A 23612-nucleotide genomic window follows, 5' to 3' on the forward strand; every position below is an offset into this window, starting at 1 on the left:
TTGGGATGTAACTACAACCTTAATTACCAACCACAAACCATATTGTCTTACCAGCTGAAGTTGAAGGAATACTCGTCCTTTTGTCTGCCATATTGTCTTTCTTCACCCTCTTTGCATTACTAGTCTTACTATCTAGTCTTACTATCACTCCTCCTATTCCACACTGTCACTAGATGACATATTTCGGCTATGCACACCCATTCATACACTAGGGGTTACCAATCACCTCCAACAAGAGAACCGTTCACTCACCATAGCCAAAGCCAAAGACACAACAACATGAAAGTTAGCAGTGCCGGGGTTCGAACCGCCAATCTGCTCTCCACTCTGCCCACGGTCGCCCACTAGTGTAAACTGGGTTTGGCAGGATAGGTTTGGTTGCATTTTGAAGATCTTGAAGGGTTGAATATCAGATTTGTAAAGGAGAAAGAAAAAACTAGCTAGGACACAGGGCAGAGAACAAGAGCAGTGTATTTCTCTGTTGTCTGTGTTTGCGGCTGCCTCAATCTGCCTTGTGTTTACCCGCTCCCCGGCTAGAGTGCCTTTATCTAATCATCCGAGTGGACCTCTGACAGCGAGCACACACCAAACAGCAGATACAGAGCTCTGGTGGCAGCGTGGCGGCCACTCCACTCTGCCGGCCCAGGACTTGCCTCCTCCCAGGGAGGGCTTTTTCGTCTGCCTCCTTTGGCTGACCTGATTGTATATTCTAGTGACAGGATGCTGGGTGGTGACCGTGTGTGAATGTGTGTGAGTGTGGGTGAGTGTGGGTGTAAGCATGAGCATTGGCTGTAACCACAGCACACTGAGAGGCCCACTGCCGCTCGTTTGGCGAGACAACGCAACCGCGGCTAGCGAGAAACCATTACCCGGAAGCTGTGAGGACGCTCAGCTGCCAGCTCAAACCAGCAGTGCCTTAGGTTTTTTCCTATTTTTATTAAATAAATATAAGTACTTTCTGTACTTTTCTGACAAAAGCCATCTGAATAATTAGCATTACATTTTCTGACACGCAAATCACAATATCAGGCCTGTCAGACAAAACATCTTCAAACCACATCACTCTGACAGCAGATCTCCTGCTATCTGTGAAGGTGATCAGACTAGAGAATCTAACAATTTGTAAAGAAATAGAAATACACCAAATGAAAACGGGCCAAAAACGGATAACATCTCATATATCATATTCCAATATGCAGCTTAATGAGGCTATAGCCCCATAGATAATTAAAATAACCCCACAATAGCCCCCGAAAAAGAAACTAATGAACACAATCATATTTGATTTACATTCCTCAGCTGCTGGTCTCCCATTTTCCAGTTGCCATAGCAACTTCTGCTTAATACAGCCACCTGTTGCTCGTGTAACGCAAGGTGTAGATATAGTGTTTGGTGTGCTTTGGTAGCTCCCAGCTAAGTATGTCACAGTCTCCCCTACGAGGACGGGGTTACAGTGGGAGAGTTGAAGTGTTGAGGGCGCTGACTGGTTCGGTTTAGGGCCCAGGTTGAGTTCAGGTCAATTTCCCATTCTTCCAAAGTGATTTTTTTTCTATTTCTGTGTCTGCCTGCTATACTGCCTGTACGTGGGTACTCAGACTGCTAAATGCTACTTCTAAAAAAATGGGACTGTTGTCTCTGTAACTTTTAAATGCCACAGTCTGAGTCTAGTCTTGTTTATTATTTTCTTTAGTACAGTTTCCATAACACCAAAACAAATAATGGAACACAGGTAAACACATACAAAAAACACACATCTGGCCCTGCATTTGCAGATTACACATGATGATACAATTATATTTTCTAATGTGATGCAAATCTACCATACAGTCTTACAGTCACTAATGACTGGTAGGACAATTATGTAAAGGAAAAATACATTTTGCACACGTTGTGTTTATCCAATGATGTTTTTTTCAAACACCACCCAATAACAAGCAGCCTGCACTTTTGTGCATGGCTGAGTCATGAAGGAATTCGTTAGTGTAAGGTTTTTCTAGAAGTCCCACACTGGTGTAGAAGACTCGATTGGGAAGCAGCAAAGAGGTAGCGAGAAAATCAGGAATCAGAAATCAGGAATCAGGAAACATTTATTGCCATAATACGTCAGACATACAAGGAATTTGACTTGGTGGTTGGTGCGTAACAGCAGACAGTACGACAATGGACGACAAGACAACAGTGCAAGGGGAATAAAATAAAATATAATGCTATGGGTTAGTTTAAAATAAGAGAATAAAGGTTAAAGTTAAAAATATAAAAAATAAAGTGCATCAGCGAACAGAAAATGACAAAAGTGACATGTGCAGTATGAAAGAAAGTGACCGGTGGAATGTCAGAGTCAGTCAGTGGGGGACCGGTGTCTGTTGATGAGTCTGACTGCCGACGGGAAGAAACTGTTCGTGTGGCGGGAGGTCTTAGTCCTGATGGACCTCAGCCTCCTGCCAGATGGAAGGGGCACAAACAGGTTTTGTCCGGGGTGACAGGGGTCGGCTACGATCTTTTTAGCTCGCTTCAGAGACCTGGAAGCGAACAAGTCCTGCAGGGACGGCAGATTGCAGCCAATCACCCTCTCTGCGGAGCGGATGACACGCTGCAGCCTGCCCTTGTCCTTGGCTGTGGCTGCAGCGTACCAGACGGTGATGGAGGAGCAGAGGATGGACTCGATGATGGCTGTGTAGAAGTGCACCATCACGGCCATCATCGAGTCCATCCTCTGCTCCTCCATCACCGTCTGGTACGCTGCAGCCACAGCCAAGGACAAGGGCAGGCTGCAGGGTGTCAAAAAGCCAGTGTGAATTGATTTTGTGCAGGAGCTGTGCCTTCATGTGCCCATCTGATTGTACAGCAGTTTGATATAAATCACACCTTGTGTATAGCAAGGCGGTCCTTTGTGGATTATTGCAGAAAGTGGGAAAATGAAGAAATGTAAATGACCACACAGAGGACAATAAAAATGGAGTGACAGCGAGATCCTCCTTGTGGCAGTGGCAAGTGGGTGGCAACTTTGTGGCAGGCAGCGGCAATCGCCAGTAAATCAGTCGGCGTCACGACGGCACGCTGGGTGGGAGGAGCCAAGTTTTCCCAGAAACAACTGTTATTTGTACGACAGGTCAGCTGCTGTAAATATTTAATTTTATTTAATTTTATTTAATTTTATTTGAGACACGTGAGCCCCCGTCTTCTTATTACAGAGGCTAATTTTAGGTTTGGACCGGCGGGTTCCGTGTAGGGGGTGGGGCTCTCAAGTTTGATGCCACCCACTTGCCACTGCCACAAGGAGGATCTCGGCCTTACTGTAAAAATGATGTGATGTACCACACTGATGAACTATGCTATTTTCTAAACAGCGGCAGCTGTCACACGTGAACTTGTTGGGTTTGTTTTATTTTGTCTGGTTTTATTTTTTGGTTGATCATTTGTATAGCCACACTTCTTCCTACATTTATTTAGTGGGATAAGTGTGATCTAGATCTTTTTTTTTCTCTGCCTTGGTGAGATCCAGTCTTACTGATAAAGACTACAAATCCCATAAGACCCTGCAACTGTGTCCAGTGTTCTGCCGGGTTGTGACAGCAGCTTTTAAATGGATTTAATTAACAGCTGCTGTGGTTTCTTCTTGTTAGTGTTTTAAAAACACATCCTGTTTTATCAAACGGGTCAATGAGGATTATCTCTGCAAAGTAATTTGCAGTAAACTCTGATATATTTCTATTGGCTGTCTGTGGCTCTGAGAGTGATGTCAACGATATGATCTACCACTGCGGCTGCTGTTGTGGTGTGGACACATTATGCTCGTTCACTTGAGTTAGCAATTTTTAAAACTGTTTTCATCCTTTTTAGGTCAGATCGGTGTATAAATGTTTCGACCAGGTTGGTATTAAGCCAAACACATTGGAGCTTTATAGCAGTCTGTCCATAAAAGTTTATGACAGATGTCGCCCTTTGGGGTAGAAGACACTTCAGATGTCTTTCCCTGTGAATAGATGTATTTGTTCAGGGGTAAATTGTCATAAATAACCCAGAACACAATGGTTATTTCTTTGTGAGAACACTGCTTTATGATCATGATCTCGTCGCCTCGATGAAATGTGGTCAAATAAATCAAGGATTACGGAGATATGTGAGGGCACGTAAACAATGAGGAAGTGAGATATTTGTGCTCTCTGAAGACATCAGGACCGCAGAGAGTCTTTACCTTTTATCCTCCACCGCAAACTAAAGACACCTCTTCAGACTCCACCCTATACTAACAAATTGTAGCTCTTTAATGGCTCTTATCTATAGCTGTAAGTTAGCTTAAGTTGTAAATTGGCTTATTTGATGAAATTGCACTTTCTTGTTTTTGTTTATTCTTCTGGGTTTGCCTCCGTATGGTCGTAATGCACTTATTGAAAGTCGCTTTGGATAAAATCGTCAGCTAAATGACATGTAATGTAATAACATTCAGACTACTTTAGTGACTGCAGTGATTAAACCTTTGTATTTTTTGGAGGGTTCAAATACCTCTGGAACCACATCACACTTTAAATACGAGCGCTAGGAGTGCCCAACGTTTTTTTAAAACTTTTTTTCCAGGCAACTACTTCTCGGCCATTATCTCCAAATGTTGATCATAGCCAGGGTGAACTATCTGGTATTTGGAATTGTTTAAAAGTTTAGAATGAAAAGGAAAATTGATATTGCCAAATTGGATGTTGGTGTAACAAATGATCAGTTCACTCAATGCCTAAATGAATAATGTGTGATCTTTATATTTCTTATGTGTTGGACGTTCCGAGGCCTTTGAAATCAAAGAAAGCCACCTGCCTGATGATGGCAGCAGGCGGATACATGCACGTGTCCTTGCTTTAGATCTGGGAAGGGGGAGAACATAGGAAGAGTGTGAAGTCTTATTTTAAACGCTGGTGTTCCTTGTGCTGCACCATTCGATCTTTTGGAGTCCGTGTTGAGCAACGAGAGGGGAGCTGAGGAAGTGAGGAGAAGGTCAGGACCGTCCCTCTTGATCAGACGAATTGAGAAGGGAGGGAGGGAGGGAGGGAGGATGGGAAGTGGGAAGAAGGGACCCACAGTTGGGTCATTTAGCTGAAATGAATCTGGTTTGTCATTTGCAGGTTTTTCAAAGGTTTTGGTATTGCTCTGAAAGAATATGCATGATACTGTTGTTTGAGGCTCCTTGTTTGGCGTTAAGACGCCAGCTTTTGATATAGCAGAAGACTCAATGCAAGTTCAAACACTGAGACTTCAGTCGTAAGAGTGGAAGAATTCGTTTAATGTTATTGGAGAAAAAAGGGAAAGGTCAGTTTACGCTATGACAGACAAAGCTGGATTAGCAGAAGAGTTTAATACCAAAAACAGGGAATAGCTTGAAGAACTTAAATAATGCTTTATTCATTCAGCCTTATATTGTGTTCCCGTTTCCTTTGTGTTTGCTGCTCAATAATGTCCTTCCTGGGACTTATCAGTCGCCATGGAAGCAGGAAGCAGTTACTGTGAGCTGTTAATCTAGTGTTTTCTACAAGAATAAAAATATATTCATGATGTCAGTGGTAGAATTTCTACAGCTGTTGGGATATCATCCACACCTATCCCAATTCTTCATGGTCCTTGTTCTGTAGCGGACACTCCTGTTATGCTACATTTGTACACTACATTGTTACTAGGGCAGTCCATGGCCAAATTTCTTCAAACACAATCCCAGTGGACTAAGACCAAAATGTCCGAATGGACAACTAAACGACTGGCACCCTTAGTTGTGGCCTTATAATTAAAAAGAAACATAACTAGATTTGTTTGTGGGAACCAAATCATTTGTTTCTTAACGTTAACTATGTGTGATTGTGTCCTTCTCTTAACGTGATACAAGGCTGAAATGAGATTTATAGAAACATAATACAACAACTTCTGAAGCCTTTTTTTTTTTTTTTACCTACATCCTTCAGGCAAATAAAAAAACCTTAATTGCGTGGTGCCTTTTATCACGTATAATGAGGAACAATCTGGAACTGCAGTGTTATTTTGAACACATCAAGAACATTCCAAGCAAAGATTACTGTCCAAAAAAGCCTGTTTTTTTTATTTTATAACTGAGCGGGAAATGTGGAGGAGGAATGCAGAGACAAAGAGGACGGGCGACGGAGTCAACAAGGAGGTAGCCAAAGAAGAGTGGTGTGGAGAGAAGAGGGGAAAAAAGGGTGAGCTAGGAGGCAAGGCAGGCGGGTGGGGTTCTGGTGGTGTTGGGGGGGGGGGGGGTCTCATGTTAAGCCCCTTTAACCTGCCATACTGCAGACACACACGGAGTTAGCATGACTCACTCGGAGACCCAGACACTCCTAATACGCCTAATATCCTCCACAGTCACAGACAGTCTGCCAAGCTGTGTGTGTGTGTGTGTGTGTGTGTGTGCGCGTGCTAACCGGCTCCCAGTGTTAGTAAATTCATCTGCGACTATATTATTGATCTGCCAGCAGAACGGAGACAGAACAGTCACAGTTAAGCGGAAAACCTCCTTAGAAACACACACAGAGAAGGATTTCCACCCGCAGACACACAAACATGTACTCAAACACACAAACAAATTCACCCTGACATGACAGAAGCCTGTTCTAAAGCCCCCCAGCTTAAATAAAGTATTTTGGTAAACTGGAAGAAATGCAATGCAAAGCTGTTATGTTTTATCCATTTTGTTCTTCCAGAAAAGAAGGTGTTCTTGCAAATTATCAGACTTTTGTCAACATTGTTTTGGCATAATTTCAAAAAATAGTTCCTAATGCAAATAAAGTTTATGTTTTGTGCAAGTGCCATCATGAATTGCACGGAGCATTTAGTCCATTTAAGCAAACTGAAATCAGAATTTTCCCAGTATTTCAAATCTCGGCTCAGTGACTCGTGAGAAAAAAGGAACTTTTGCTAGATTAAACGGAATCAAAAAGATCACTTTAAGAACAACCTCAAGGCCCCCTGTTACAATGCTGTCAATGCACGTGGCCTGGGTTGCTATGGTAATATGTGGCATAAAGGTAAGAGAGGAATCTCACTCACGTTAAGCGAAAAATAACCAGTGTTGCATGAAAACACATTCAATTACAGTCATCCTTCTGTTTGACATACTGTGATTTGTATGTCAAATTGTAAGACACACATTTGGATGACTGTAACGAAGGAGAAAGATCAGCAATCCTGACAGTTTCACACACCAGAGAGACACAAAGGGATTGAGAACATATTGTTGGCCATTTTGGCAGTAAACTAATGTGCTCCTTAATTTAGTGCTGGATGTCTGCCATCCTGTAAAGTGACTTGGCTGGACCCGATCAATGGTGATAAAGAGACCTGGCACTCTGATAGTGTGTGTGTGTGTGTGTGTGTGTGTGTGTGTGTATGTGTGTGTGTGTGTGTGTGTGTGTGTGTGTGTGTGGATGAGTGTACAGTTGGTGTGTGCATCAGACCAAATGCGAAGCCAGCAAATGGAGTTCACATCTAGCTAGGAACGAGTAGATGGCCAAAGCTATTACTTTGGCCTAGGTTGTAAAAACACAATACACTACTCCTAGAGGCAAAACATACGGGCTAAACACTGTGCTTTTGATCCAGGGTGCCTCGTATCGGTTTCAAGGAGGAATTCTCTGTGCAGCAGCCTCAGGGACACACATTCCCTTCAGGAGTCGTCCGTCATTCGATCAGCTCGGGAGATGTGGCCTTTCTGCTGCTCCTCTTGCTGCGGACTGAGGCATCAACTTTGTACAGGATTTACATTATAAGACTGAAATCATTTTTCATAACACTCTACGAACAAAGATTATACAACCATAAAAAAATAAAACAAATGCATTAGGGGATGAATGTAGAATGTAGACACAGTCTTTGTTGTGTCGCCCATTGGTTGGTGGACGCGCGCTTCGAATACTCAAATTCATGCTGATGCTGTCTTGTCTACGTCCGCCACCATGCCGGCTTTTGCAGCCAGCAACCGCAAATGACCATAGCTGGAATGCAGAGAAGTGACGTATAGACACCTTATATGTCTCTGGCAGAGACTGTTAATAACAGCAAGGCCGTTCTAAAGCATACTCCACCTTATGGTCCATTTGACTTTAAACTGACCTTGATTTACTTTAATGAAGTCTGCACACACAAGGGCTTTTGTTCATGCAGCATTGGGTTGAGAGAAAACGTCTGACCGCCCCTCTGTGAAGTTGGGGACTGCGGCTCTCTATTTTCCCTGCAAACGTTCTTCGACTTTATTTTGAATGTCTGCACAGCAACCTGTGAGATGCGAGATGTAACACCATCAATAATATTGAATATTAAGCTTCTCAAGAGATATTTCCATCCACATGATCGCCAGCTTGAGAGAGATTATTAATATGCCGAGGGAACAGGATACATGGAGAGATGAAATCTGTCTCTGGGCAGCTCTCGAAAGACATTCTGGTCGCACGCGGAGAACCAACATGTCTTCTCACCTCGCTTCTCGTTTAACGCCTGGCCCCGAGTCAACATGGCCGCCTCCCGTACTGGCAGTCAAGGTAGTCAATCTGACCAATTAAAGCGCGTGGACAGGGCAACGGGAAAGCGAGCTGTGCGTCGTCCTGCTGCGCTCTAATCACTTTGCGCGTTTTCCTTCGTCTAGAAGGACTGGGAGGGACGAGAGGAAAACTAAACTCCCCCTCCGTCTCGGCTGAAGACCCAGGCGAAGACTGATATCTCCCGTCACCTTCACTGTCCTCGGTCCAGCTTTGCAGGCTCACACTGAGCTTTTTACAAAAAAAAAAGAAGCAGGATTTCACATAAAAAACATTATCTGCCGCAGCCAGACACGGAGCTCTGCATTCAGTTTGTGATGCTTTCTTTTGGGTGATTATAATCTGTTGGCAGCCAGAATTATTTTATTTTGCAATAGCTGGTAAAGGAATCGTCTTCTCTCCGCTCCCCTCGTGATGCGCGTGCTCAAGGAGATAAGCTCGTCATGCAAGAGTAACCGGACTTGGTGACATTGTCAAAAACACACAAAAGACGTTGCGCTTCTTTCAATCTCGTTTGAGTAAACTCTGTGCTGTGAATTCTCTCTGCTTGAAAACAATTTTCGTTTCCTCCCTCATTCACACACATTCACTACAAAGATGCAGAATCAGGTGATCATTATTTTAGGTGGTTTTTACATTGTCTCTGGACATATTGTTAGTGTAGTTATTTATACATCACATGCATGCCCGATACTACATTCATCCATAGCTGGTTTCGCTAACGTGCCAAGATATGCTGCAACAAACGCGCAGCGACAAACACATAGATGAACACAATGAGAGGTTTCAAATATCTAGAGATTCGGCTTCACGCATATTTTGTCAGGAAGGATATGTGTTCAACATATTATTTGAACCTTGAGGATACATTTTCCTTAGCAACAATGTAAATATTATTGTTTTTTGATTGTTTACAGAATTTCCACAGGGTGCCTATAGGGTTTGATTAAGTTGGGACAACTTGGTTAAAGTTTGTGCTGAAAGGAATTATTAACTTTCACCAAACTTATATAAAAAAAGAAATTAAAAGATGCTTCTTGTTTTGTGCAACTCGCATACACTTCTCCCACTTGGCTGCCCGCCTGTCTGTGCTGCCACAGACGAAAAACTTCACAAAGGCACTGTATCTGCACACATACTGAATGAAGTCGAGTCTTTATTCATTATTCCAGATGTGCTTTTTCTGTGAAGATAACAGAGAGTCAAAAACACTTCAGCTCTGCCTGTCTGTCATAACGTCTGTCTGTCCTCCCAACGTTGGTCTGGGTTACTTGTTCTATACTAACATTGTGAACACAAACTGAACATATAACGAGAAAACCCCGGTTACTGGCGCCGCAATGGTGCTAAAACGAGTAGGAGATCATGAACGCATTTAAGGAGATAATATGTGTATTTGAATCCCAAGTGCCTCATCACTAATAAATCAGATTATATTTCTTTAAATGTGCCTGCTTGCAGGAGGCTTCATGGAATCATCATCATTTTTTCGATGTGTTGCTGTTGTGATTTAGCCAAACCTGCCAGGGGGAACCGAAAAGCCTGATCTACGTCATCTTATCCTGAAAATGATCCGGCTAACTCAGATAGCCACGTAAGAGGAACAGGGCCCATGTGACGTGATGCAGACCCCAACCACCAAACCACCTTCTATAACGTCTTGTTAACCTCATATATGTGTGTGTGTGTGTGTGTGTGTGTTTGTGTGTGTGTGTGCGTCTTTCCCCCGATTGCCTACTCACCTGTCCCGTCCACCCAGCTGCCTCCAATTGCCTCATCACCCGACCCATACATACTCCCCTCTGTTCCCTGCTCCAGTTGTCGGAATGTTATTGTACTACAATCTCCTGTGTTTCTTTAATAACTGTGACTTTGCCCCTTTTGACTCGCTCCCGGTTGCAGTTGTTTTGAGTTCCTTTTTGTATGTCGGTAAAGAACCATCTTTTGTCTCAATCTAGATCTGTGGGCTATTGCACAAAACCAGGATAAGGAGTTAAGCCGGGATATTCAAGTTATCCTGGATGAATTTAGCTTTGACTTGGTTGCATGAAAGCAGGTTTAATTAAACCCAGCCAAGCTAAGATTAATCCTGGAGCCTCATGTGTAAAATCAGCTTCCGCTCTGATCCAAAATAAACAGTTGCAGGCGATATATAAAGTCCCATTCACCTGTGTTTCTTCCTGCACCATGGATTGCCCATTTCTGAAACATGTTTTGGATGGAGAAGCACCGATATTGAGACATGTTTTCAGGCGTGAGCGGGTGTTTTGGGATCAGACCCGCAGCGCAGAGCCATGCTCTCACCATCCCACAGATGCTCTGTATGGCACTAACGGCATCTTTTTATTGCCATAGAAAATGCCAAAACTGTAAATAAATGCATTTTGTCGTGCTGTCAGACGTGTGTGTTGTGCTGAAGTCCTTGCACACATCCTTATTACCTTCCATGGCCACAGAAGAATGTGTTACATCAAAGAGGATTTCCACAAGAGTGCAGGTAACATGAAATATACAAAACAAAAAAGTTTAGATAAAATATGCGAGAAGGCATCTTGTAGTAATTCCTACATACCATTTGCAAACGTACCAGCCTGCAAGGTGTTTTTGTATTTTATCTGGACTTGTTGTCAGGATCTTTTTTGTTTGTTCTTAACATTAATTGTAGAAAGATATTTACACACAACTTTGTGCACATAATTGTAAAACATATTCTCGCATTTTGAATAAGGGTTTGGAAGGCTTTAGGTTTTTAGGGTCAATTTTCCCAAGGAACAATAAATCCCTCTCCTGACTTTTATGGCAAAGTAGACTAAATAATAATACAATTTATTTATATTGTGCTTTACATGGTAGGCTACTAAAATACTCTTTACAGTAAAACCAGCGCATTTAGCACATAAACAGCAATAAAACCAACACATGAAACAAGCATGTTAAAAGCAGTTTAAACACTCTCCAACATTCCTAGCAAGTACATATCTTTAAATCCTTCCGCATTCAGTCGGTCCGTGGTTGTCTGCCAGGCTTTTCTCTCTGTTTAATTACAGCTGCCGTATTCCTTTTTTTGCATATTATATGCTTCGCCTCCTCATACATTTCCATAATTAGTTGCTGCTTAGCGGTGCGTCTTCTCCATTTCTGCATCAGTAAATCTTTGATCGATACCGTGGTCTAGTTAAGAACGCCGTAAACGCGCACTTATTCCAGCTATGTACACCTGGATTGACTTAGCTTCACCTTCTCATCCAGGCTCAGGCAAACGTGCAACTGATTAAGCCGCGATGAGCCGATCACACTAAGTCAAGCTACGCCTTTTCAGTAATCCTGGATTTCTTCTATTCTTCTTTTGTATAGCCTTCTGTTCTCCAGTGTGGATTGTTGCATTTGATTCGTGACACCTTCCTCAGATGTTGTCATAGTTTAAAGTGTACAGATAGTTCTATTAAGGGTTGGATTTAATGACACAATTTTCTGATGTGACCAATTAACCTTTTTTAGCTCATGAACTACAAAGAAAGTTCTCAACAAAACAGACTCCTATTTAGCAAAGAGGCCTAAGCCTCGGGTTGAAGAACAACATCTCATTAAACCATTCGTCAATGCATTATCCACCACGAGGGCCCCACTCTGCGTAGCTCCTGAACGGTTGACATTTTTAACCCGATGAATTGTCCCCCCTCTTGAGATATGAGACAAAGTTGAGTCAGATATTGCCTGGACAAAGCAGCAGCAGTTAGCCATTGTTCCGACATAATGTGCAATTAGATAAAACTCAGGTGACCGGGATGAGATGAAGCACCTAGTTACAGAGCGCCCCCATGGTCCTCAGTCTTCCAGCTCAGATGAAAATTAAAGGTCCTCAAAGCGTCCTGGGTATTTCTTGGGCCTTTTCCCCTAGTTTTTCCCCTAGCAGTCAAACAGACCTGCTTGGCTAGTTGAAGGAGGTCTGTTCGACTGCCACAGGTTTGGCAGGATATTCACGATGGAGCGTCCGTCCTGTGTGCTTTTATCAGCCTTCTTTCAGGATCTACAGTGCGAAATGTCCGGTTCTTTTGGAACTGACACCTTAAACAGCTTCCGAGGGTAGCTCGAGCCTCACATTTGATATCACATGCTCCGCACTGACTCCTTATGTCCCCAAGCTGGATGATTTGAATCAGCATTCAGGATAAAGACTCTCACCTAGCAAGAGTCTTTATCCTGAATTTGTTCAATAGATAAAGTGAAACCAAAATATCTCCATTGCCCCCTGGTGGTTAGCTGCACTGTTGGTCATAAATCACACCCCCTCCATATAAAATGGAACAAATCCAATAAAAAGCCCGAACCGTAAGTACCATTTGGTGTCAGACATCAAAGGTAGTTTGCATAGTTCTAATGTACATTTAAGGCTTAATTGTTCTATATGAGAGTGGTCTGTCTTCAAGATTGACAGCTTTGATTGACAGTCTCCATGAGTTAGGCCACGAAGCCAGAGGCTTGTTGTGATTAGTTGTTGTGTCTATCAAGCCAAACAGGGGTGCTAACGTAGCAGCCATGTGGCTCAGGAAGGGGCGATCAGTGTGCCTACCGTGGCTCTAGATATGCACAATGGCAGCTCAAGTATATTTTTTGCGATGTGTCTAGGGTGGATATATTAACTTGTTGGCTTGCATATCAAACAGCTTACGACCTAGCCCATGGATATGCATCCTGCTCCCACTGGGACCAGCCAGAGAATTATGGTCCTCTTTGAAGTAATTTGAGCTTGTGACACTAGCTTTCTTATGTGCGGTATCACATGGCAGTTTGTCTGGAGCTTCTGACAGGCACCCTGCGGCCCTTTCTATGGCAGGACAGAGACACATTGCGATATTTAGACACTGCTCTCTAGCAGCATAACCCTTCTCTACCTTTGGCCCTGGCTTAGGCCATATTTAGAATCATGTCATCTATGTTTGCAGAAACAGATTTTCTCAGTTATTGCCATGGCAACAGAGTTTACGCAACAGGTGTTTTCTATGTCTCACAGATTCCTGCTGTTATCAGCTACTTTGTATTCTCATATGCTACTTTGTATTCTCATATGCAGGATTTTGGCTTATCCGTCATAACTAACTGTGGCATAAAGTCTTCAAATGGGAATTGCATTGATGTTTATTTTCTTTCTTTTCAGGGTTTTCCCTTTAATTTCCCCCCATGTTTACTTTTAAAATGTGCTGCATCACAATACCCCAACTCTCTATCACTATTAATTGATGCAAATGAATTTCAGACTCAAAGTGTTGTCTTAGTAGGCGGCAGCAAGAGGATGCATCACTCCCAAAATTCACGATTACCATACAGCAAAATGGAGCGGCAGTGATTGTTGATCAGAGAAATTAAGAGATTGAATATAAATGAGGCTCTTGGCAAAGCAATTTACAAGGCAATGCTATTTGTTCAAGACATTTCAACAACAAGGCAATTCAAAGGGCTTTTGGGGAACAAACCAAGTGTTCTTTTTTTTAATAATCAAGTAAATCACATTTTTATGATAATTTTGGACTTCATTTAGATGACTATGAGCTTTTCAAAAGTGCAGCCTCGGCACTTGTGACGAGAGAGTGAATTGAATAATGTGACTTGAGCCGCAAAAGATTGTGGCAGACAACCCGCAATTGATGTCTATCACCCACGAATCACCCACTTATGTGGCCAAAACGTACGTTGTTTTTTTATGTGAAACGATCCTGAGTGAATTAACCATCATTCCGTAGCTTTAGCTTGTGGCTGCATTATCACGGGATGCTTTCTATAAACAAACGAGCTAAAAACAAGGCTTCGATTTTGTTTCTTTCTTTCTTTGTAAATATCCCTTTACAGGTGGTCTTATCTAACTGGTTGGTCTACAAGGGGTCTGGCCATCGTGGTCACAACAGATAACAGACAATATGTCGGGCATGGAAGCAGTTTTAGTTCCCTGTGTTCAGAATGTGTTTATTGGGTAGATGAAATGACAGGATTGCTATTGCTATCTCTGGCATTCACTATTTTAAGCCCCCTCATTGGATTTAACAGAGCTCTTCCTCTCCATGTGGTAGTCTCTCTCTCCCTCTCTCCTCTATCTCCTCTCTCCCTCTATTATATTCCCACTCTTACCTCCCACCTCTCCATCTCTATTGCTGTCCCTCTTTCATATCATATTCCCTCTTTTAGTCTCTCTTGTCCCATGTCCCGGTTTGATTTGTGACATCACCTGTTTTTCCTCTAGGAATAGCGCAAATAGCCAAAGTATGTTCTTCAAAGAAGCCGAAAAAATATCTGGTTAAAATGTACAACAGGATTGATCATTGTTTGAATTTACAAAGCATTACGCATCCATCTATTCTTTGATCCAACGGCTTTAACAAGTGGTGCTTTTAACCGCTTTCACATGTTGCAATAGAGAGCTCTTACCTGCCTTACTATTTAACTAATAGGATTTGGGCTGCAGCTCAAATTGGCCCCTCATCTTGACATGTATATTTCCACCTATTGTAAAGATGTGTTTTATAGTCCTGATATGGCAGAGGCCAATGTGTCGTACGGTCTAATGGATCCAATTTGAGGTTAAGTAGCATCAGGTTTTATATTTTAGACACCTTTGCTTGTTGAAGCTCCAGGAACGTTGGCAGACCCGCAAAACTAAATGTCGGTCTTTTTTACATTTCAAATATAAGCTGTGACTTTTGTGGATTAAAATTGGCTGAGCCATCAAGGCTTACCCTGATGTATTTAGAGTTAGAGTTTTCTATGCAGCCACCTTGAGGCCCTCCTTAAGGTGGCTGCAGGGAAAGCTCTGTTGAGAAAACAAGCCTTTTAAAGTCATATGCTTTTGTTAATGTGACTGTGGGTGAGTGGGGAGCACGGTCGTCCCCCAATCAGAGGGTTGTCGGTTCGCTTCCAGGCCCGGCTAACCCGCATGCCGTTGTGTCCTTGGGCAAGACGCTTAACCCAACATTGCTCCTGTAGCTGCGACTACTGTGTATGAATGGTAGTTACTGATGGGCAAGGCAACGCAACGCAATTTTATTTGTTTGGCGCTTTTCATACACAAGGCAGACTCAAAGTGCTTCACATCATAACATTTCATACAATAAAGTGAAATAAAATGCAGGAATTAAAAGACAATTAAAAACAGCAAATAAAATTATAAATTAAAATCTTATTTAAATTGTTTAATTAAAGGCAGAGGTTAAAAGTGCAATGTAGGTAAAATTTAGCAGATGGGCAGGTGTCACTGTGTATGGTTCTCCTGTCATCAGTGTATGAATGGGTGTGAATGGGTGAATGATGTCATCTAGTGTTAAAGCGCTTTGAGTGGTCGGAAGACTAGAAAAGCGCTATGCAAGTACAGTCCATTTACCATTTATTGATATTTCTGCATCATTGCAATCTGTTTACTGAAATGAAGTCACAGATACATTTTTTTGTTTAAGTTCTTACAGCTGTAGTAAACCATCCGTCATGTGTCCATCCGTCGCTCGCTAGATTCAGAACCCCTTCCATTAAAAGCGCAGCGTGAATATGAAAAGTATCAGCAAATTTGTATAATACAATGTTATATAGCACTAACATATTTTTTTTAATTTGTTATCGACATCTGTGTCCTTGTATTGGTCTTGCTCATTCAAAGGCAACAACTAGCGCTGATGTGACTCATGGGCCGGTTTGTATACACACAAACTAAGCCACACATTCACACGGCATTATATCATTACTGGTGACAAAGTCCCAAGCCATGGCGTGACCTGCAGCGGGCGTGACTATCGCACCGTGAATTAGTTCTCTCTCTCGGTCCACCACTTACGCTGTCACATCCCATCGACGCACCATGGAGATTCGACTGCAGGTAGGAGGGGACAAGAGACAAACGTTCCGTGTTCTCTGGGCCTAGAGGTTAATGAGCTGTTTCAGATTTGATGAGATGTACCTAGTGGCCAGGGCGAGGAGCAGAGGGAGAAGGAGGGAGACTGCTTGTGTCAGTAAAGTTAGGAGATAACAAGGAGAGAAGGAAGGAAGTGGCTCGGTTGTGTTTATAACTGATGGATTTTCATGAAATTTAGATGGTCACGATCCTCAGATGATGAAAAATCCACAGTGTTTGGTGATCCGCTGACTTTTCCTCTAATTCCATAACATGGGTGCACATTTTTGGTCTTGAGTGAAACAATCCAACAACTATTGGATGTATCGCCATGAAATTTCGTAAAAGACATCCATACTGCCTTGAGGATTATTTTAAGGACTTTAAGGACTCTTGCGTTTTTTCCCCCTTAGTGTCTCTCGACATTATCCCGTCAAGAGGCTCTAAATCTTGTTACTGAACAAATTGAATATTGAATATCAAAATGGTTGGTGATTAATCAAATCTATGTCAGTGATTAATCAACTACCTTTGGCGCTAAAAGGTATATATCAAAAGGCTGAGCCTCTTCTGACGAATAGCATGCTCCCTGACGCTGATTCATGATCTAATCTAACTGATGCAGGATTGCTCTGCTACTTTGTAGTCTAGTTTAACCTTTTCTCTTCCAAGATATATGGGTTATAACTGCTCTTCTCTGTTTTTCCTCCGGGCTTATCCAATTTAATCTGGTCTGTTTTGATCCCCCCAATAGTGTGAGTATATTCTTTTATTTCCCCAGCTCAGGCAGACATCAGAACCCTTCCGGGCTGCTTTGTATTCCAGCTACAGCTCCTGTTGATGTAACCACTTGATGACAGACACGCTTGGTTCCTTTTCCTCACAGTTTCCGACGAGGTCTCTACATGAGCACTCAGCTTGTGTTTGGTTTTACCTAAATCCTATTGTGGCCATTGCAAATAACACACATTCGCTTTTACTTTGGGGTATTTTCAAGAGCCCCGTGGCAACATTTCGACACCAGAAAAAGGGAGCGAGGAGCAGGCTGACCTGCCCCTTAAGAAAACATTGACTCAGCCTCTGGCCCAGACGAGTGATAATAATCATCATCATCCTGCTCATCCAAGGTGTGTGTCTGATATAAACACACTCCATCCCCCGAGACACCCCGTTTGTGTGATGCATTTACCTCCTTTTTAGAAACTGTGTGCTGCCTTGTATTTGTGTGTGCCCGTGCGGGGGTGTATTGTTTGGTATAATAACGGCTGATGAATGAGGAATCCGCTTTGCTGACTGAGGGTCCCATTAACATGTAGCGCTTGGCTCCCCCTTGCAATCCGTCACACACCAGACCCACACACAGAATGGGGGTAATCAATTGGATGATTTAATAGCATCTGTTCTTTGTCCGCCGGGAGTGAATAGCATTCAGCGCTAGGTTTGGCTTTAAAGGCTTTGGGTTACAGAGATGGAGGATTGCCTTTTATTTGAATCATGCAGCACTGTTGGCAAGATAAAATATTGCGACATGATATTCATCGGTCAATATCTCCAAATCATTGTTGGTGAGGGCCTTTTCAGCCAAGGTCTTTTAGGTATGCTTTACATTTCGGAACAGACACATAGTGGCTTTTCCCACCAAGCCACTATGTGAATAGAACATAGGAGTTAGATCATTTAGCTGTGTTTATCATGTTAAAACTCAGGCTTTGTTTACGTAGCTTGGACGGCGGTACTCATGGTCCCTCATTTGTTGAAGAAAATATCATTTTAATTTGGGAACAAATTACACTGCTGGATAACTAGCCCTTCTTGTTGTTAAACGTACAGACAAATGATGTTGACTCTTTTTTTTAAGCATACGCAGTTGCATTGACTATGAATCGTGCTAGCATAACATTAGCTTTCTGTTTCATAGCTGAGCGCCCTAGAAATATCGACCCTAACCCTAACTTAACCCTTAACCCTTAACCCTAACTTCGGGATAAAGAGGATGTCTATGCTGCAAATAGGGTTATAGATGCTCTCCTTAGCGCCACCTACCGTCGGGGAGTTTGAATAGGAACAAACGCGTCAGGGCCAAAAATCTGATTGTTTTTTTTGCGTGAGGAATTGGAGTAAGTGGGCGCAATAACATGCAAAAGCACGTGTCACACGGCAAAACCGCGAGAATCGGCAGCTTTGATATCACATCACTTTTACTGTAGCATTGAACAATGTTTCCATTGCTGATGGGATGACAATGGTGTTTGAGGAATTAGCAAAGCATCAGTGCTGCCAGGGAAAAGGAGGCTAAGGGTTTTGAGAAAACATTCGAATATGGTCGTTCCGACAATGTCCTTAACTAAAGTTGTCTGTTATCAGAAATCAATAGTCTTCTTGAAGGCTGAGAAAGGACGACACAGAAAGGACACACAGACCATGAGAGTGGCAATGATTTTTTCTTTTTACTGACCCAAAATGTCGAACTATCCCTTGAGTCACATGATTTAGTTTTTTTACTGCCAGCAGGGTGCCTTAAAGGATACTGTTTTGGATTTATAGTGAACATATTAGTTGGACTTAACAGGGAAAACTGACTAGGGCTATTTTAGAAAAAAAGTCAATCAAGCAGCTATTACATACATGCAATCAAAGACGACACCTCCATACACTACTGCCCAAGAACTGTAGGAGATGATCTATAGCATATTGATCTATAACTATATTGAACATATATCAGAAAAAGTTCAGCAGGAAGAACCACTATGACTAGCAATTGATTCCAGTTATTGTAAGTATATAAATAAATGTCAGCCTTATAAATTTCTCTTCCACAATATAGATTTATTTCTCTTTCTCTTCATTTTGGAATGTACTGCACTCAGATTTCAAGTTCCATATTATTTCCCTTAATTAAGAACAATTGTGTGTTAAATCCTTCCACTGTAGCATCGTGGCGCATCATTGCAGCACATAGCAGCAATCCAGCCCAGAAAGCTATGCACAGTAGCAGATTGTAAAATCAACCTAAAATAGTTGTCATGTTGTCATTTTTGTTAATGAGCATTTTAATCCCCACATTTTCTACCGTCAGGAGACAGTTATCGTCTTTTAGGCAGTTATTTAGCCCTTTAGAAACTAGACAACCTTTTGATTGATGTTTCAGTCGTAAGATTGCTCTGTTGACTGGCAGACGGTGTAGCAGGTACATTTGAAAGCAGGGTTTGGGGATGAGCATCTCGTGGAATTTTTACTGGCAAAAAAGCATTGAAAAAGCCTAAAACAGGTGGTGAGTGACATCATCGAATTGCAAAATGAATGATTGCCTTAAGCAGGAGTTAATTAGACTGCACTCACTATCTGTCCAACATGGGCCTTAACCAGGCGTTAACCTCCGGTTCTGCTAACTAAAGCTTATGTATAATTGGCCTTAAAATTTGCATTCGTTCTACTGATCAGCAGCGGGCAAGTGCTCCTGTCAAAAAAATATGTCTGATTATATAGAAGTCTGTGAGAAAATTACTCAATTGATTTATTACCGTAGCAAACATTGTAAACATTATTATTCTCAATCTCTAGTTTCAAGTCATCTTCATTACAGCATGACGTGCATTTAGTAAATAATGATCCATTTAGAGTCAAAAAGATTATAAAGTAGTGAATGCTTTAGGGGGGCGGGGTTACTGTCATTGACAGGTTGCTACTGCGACCAGAACCTTACACACATGCCGAAAACATTAACTTCTGCTCTTTGGTCCTAAAAGAAACGGGTAAATTTAGGGTAAGACGGGATAATGTTGGATTGTAAAAAACTCATGTTTTTAGAGTGAAAGTTGCTTTTGGAGTGTGTATCAGTTATCCTTTTGATAAGGGACATTATATGCCACAATTTCCCCACGTCTCAGCACTTTGTCATCCTTAAGCTGAAGGTGAAACTTGAAACTACTGCAAAACGGAGATATAAGGTTTTCTGCAGATCACATACAGTGATATCAGAATACCAAGCATTTTATTTTGTACAACAATACTTTCCAACAAACCACAAAGGTTGGTGTGAAATGTCATTTTAGCTCATATTTCTAACCGTTCTGTTGTTTGTCTCTTGCAGCTCAGCGGATGAGAAATTTCGCTGGAACAACCAAGGTAACATTTCTCCTCAAATGCTCCTAAATGGTTCATTCCGCCTCGGGCTCTAATGTGTGCATTCCGGGACTGCTCATTTTGATTATATGAATCCCTCCATCATACTCTTACAATATATTAATGCAATTTGGTAAGGTAATCATGCAGCGTTTAAAATGGTCGATCAAACTCAATCTATACATTTAAAGCCAAATACACAAAAAGGCATGCGCTATCAAACAAAACATTTCAATTACCTCAGTGTTCTTGCAACTGAGTAATGGTCAAACAACATTTGCAAGTAATTGTAGTACTTAGTTTAACCTGTTTGCGGAGTGTTTTCCATAAGGCAATGTTAAAAATGTTTCATATCGACAGACTTTCCTGCGGTCATCATCTGTCCATTGCAGTCAAGCACCCGAGTGATTCACTCTCTTGCTCCAATTATACCTTTTTTAAATCACAGCATCACTAACGAATCATTAAAAACCCATCACTGCTGGATCAAGCAGGTTAGAAAATGAGTCTTGGCTGGCAAGGCTGAGAGTGAATCCGGCTTGACGCCGCAGACGGCACTGGGCTGGAAATGTTTCCACAACAGCATCAACAGCATCAGTCAGCCAATGCGTCAGTACAAGTCAATAAAATCCGCCTCCTAAATCCACTCAAAAGGCTCCTGCTATTACTTTCTCTCTCTCAATAAGAGAATAATACTTCTCCTCAGACTCATTTGTAGGTTTTATCCCTCTTGGCAGCCCCATCGAACATGAAAGACTCCAGGAATGTTATCTGCTTCGCTCTTGCAGATAAATGGCCTGGTAACTCAGGACAAGGTGGAGCCCAGGATCCCACTAGATTTGTTTTTGATTTTTGGATTACCAGTTCGATTTTTTACTCTTGAACCAAAGGTTTATCTTCACGCTTAACAACGTGATGATATATGAGTTAGGCAGTTTCTTTGGATGCTAATCAGCGGTTGAATGGGAAGTAATTTTAACGTACATGGTCTAATTGTATTTCGGCGGGTGAGGTGTGGCTGTGGGTGGGAGGAACATTGGGTGTGTGGTTCAGATCAGTGTGGCCCTAGCTGGATTATTAAGCAGGTTAACTGACAATGAAGTGGCCAGTTGGTATGTTACAGATTGACAATATTAACTTAGATGATCAGAGAGATAATATTCAATAATGTAGTTTTAACCCCTTGAACTCATAGCTCTTTTTACTTACTATTCACCACTTTAACACTACAAGTTGTTTCTTTCTTGCCGTGAATTGTTATTTTCAGAGTAAATTGTAAATCGTTTCTCAGAAATGCCATACATTTGTATGTCCATGGAACTATGCAGTTTCTTTATTTAAAAAATGTTAAGCAGATGGAAATGGCTTAGATATTAATTTGCCTGCATTCCCACAAGATTTTCAAGCATAATTCTTAATGGGACATTCTGAGCTCTACTGCTGTCAAACAACATATTTATCAGAGCAAACAAAGGCTATCAATTTCCATTGACTTTGGGACATGTGATTTGTATGTACTATGATTTGGTTATCGGGATGCATTAGTAATTTCTTTAAATGACCCAAACCCTAATGTAGACAGCTCTAAAGCTTAGCCCTGCTATATTTAACCTTTATTTATTTTGGATGAACCGGCTTCTCAAAATGTCCTGCCGCATTAGTTTTGCACCGATGACATTTTTATTATTAGGATTCATGGATATTTATCCTTAGTGGACTTGCAAATGTTGCAATGGCCACACCTCGGTTACTTCAATCAAAATAGCCCCCACAAGGCGTGCACTACATGAGTGTTGCTGACATCCCATGATGATGTGCAGAAGGATGGAGGAGTGGTCGGCCGGTGGCAGAAGAAGCTGCGTCTTTGTTTCAACGCGTCTCTTTTATCCCATTGGCGTTGTGCAGACGGACAGAAGGACATAGAGGAGGAGCTGACGACAGGCTTGGAGCTTGTGGACTCCTGCATCCGATCGCTCCAGGAATCAGGCATCTTGGACTCACAGGACACGTCTTCAGGAGACAGTAAGGCCAATGTTATGGTGCCGCAGCTTTTTTTCATTTTCTTTAAAGAGAAAGGCCGAGAAGGATAGAGCAGAAGAGAATAGATGAAATGCAATCAAAGAGCAGCGGATTGATATTCTGCAGCATTGGAGTTTCCAGGTTTTTGGCTGATTGACCTGTTAAATATTGTGTGAGACTTAACCAAGAAAATACTGTTCCCAAAGCCAGCCTGCACCGTACAGCTCGCAAAGCATTGAGAAGAGTGACAAGTCCTTCCATGAATTAACAGTGAAAATAAGACAATTAGATTTGATGAAGCCTGTGTGAAAGACTCTTTTCACTCTAGCACTTGCTCTAATTAGAATGTTCTACCCGAAGGCTGAACACGTGGTTGTCTTTCATTGGATTGCGTCACATCTTCGAAAGTGCTACTGAAAAATATCAAATAATTAGTACAATGAATGAGTGGTTATCAATCTCTCTGTTAGTGTCTCGATTACATTTTTCCATTGTAATCCATTTCCATTTTCTAATGATTGAATTTTTCTGAGGGGCACATAGCCTATATATTCTTTTTCGGTTCATCCTTGGTGAATTGTTATGCTCCATGCTCCCAAACACATTTTACATCTTTAAAATAATCCTCTTTGTCTTTGTCTTATCTTTCCCAGGTTTGACTTTCAGACATTTTGACTAACAAATGCACAAACCTTAAACTGGTGGATGTATCCAGAAATGGTGGTCAAGCAAAACTGTACATAATCAATATTGCAAATGTTATACAATACCTTAAACCTGCAGAACGTGATTAATGCCACATGGGGACAGCAATAACATAATACGTATCATTATGATCTCTTTTTTTCTTCTTTTACTGAAAACGTTTATGGTTAGAAAACAGCCGGATGAGATTGGTAAGAGTTAACCTAAACCATAAACCGTATGAACCCCAAATAAACACCTTGTACCATTAATTCACCTGTTAATATAGTTGTTTCTAGCTGTTGTAGATATACTGAGAACTAGAGTTTAGCAGCTGTTATGTTGTTCAAAGTGCAAACTGTTGAAAGATCTGTGACATCTCATCTTTTTTTTTTAAA

The 23612-nt window shown here is 41.8% G+C and overlaps 1 protein-coding gene across 12 annotated transcripts in view; it reads left to right on the forward strand.

Annotated features, from left to right (window-relative positions):
- ctnnd2b (catenin (cadherin-associated protein), delta 2b) overlaps positions 1 to 23612 on the forward strand; it is a 118432-nt gene that overhangs the window by 40579 nt on the left and 54241 nt on the right. For 10 of the 12 annotated variants that reach the window (XR_013467081.1, XR_013467082.1, XM_078098873.1 and 7 more), the window contains 2 exons: positions 20480 to 20514; positions 22417 to 22533. Coding sequence is in view for 10 of the 12 variants with exons in the window: in XM_078098873.1 (XP_077954999.1) it covers positions 20480 to 20514; positions 22417 to 22533 (152 nt within the window). In the remaining 2 variants the exon portion in view is untranslated. The remainder of the gene's footprint in view (positions 1 to 20479; positions 20515 to 22416; positions 22534 to 23612) is intronic. The other 2 variants (XM_078098877.1, XM_078098879.1) reach the window with 1 other exon arrangement.

The sequence above is a fragment of the Gasterosteus aculeatus genome, chromosome 3, assembly GCF_964276395.1.
Source record: "Gasterosteus aculeatus chromosome 3, fGasAcu3.hap1.1, whole genome shotgun sequence".
In the NCBI taxonomy this organism is placed as follows: domain Eukaryota; kingdom Metazoa; phylum Chordata; class Actinopteri; order Perciformes; family Gasterosteidae; genus Gasterosteus; species Gasterosteus aculeatus.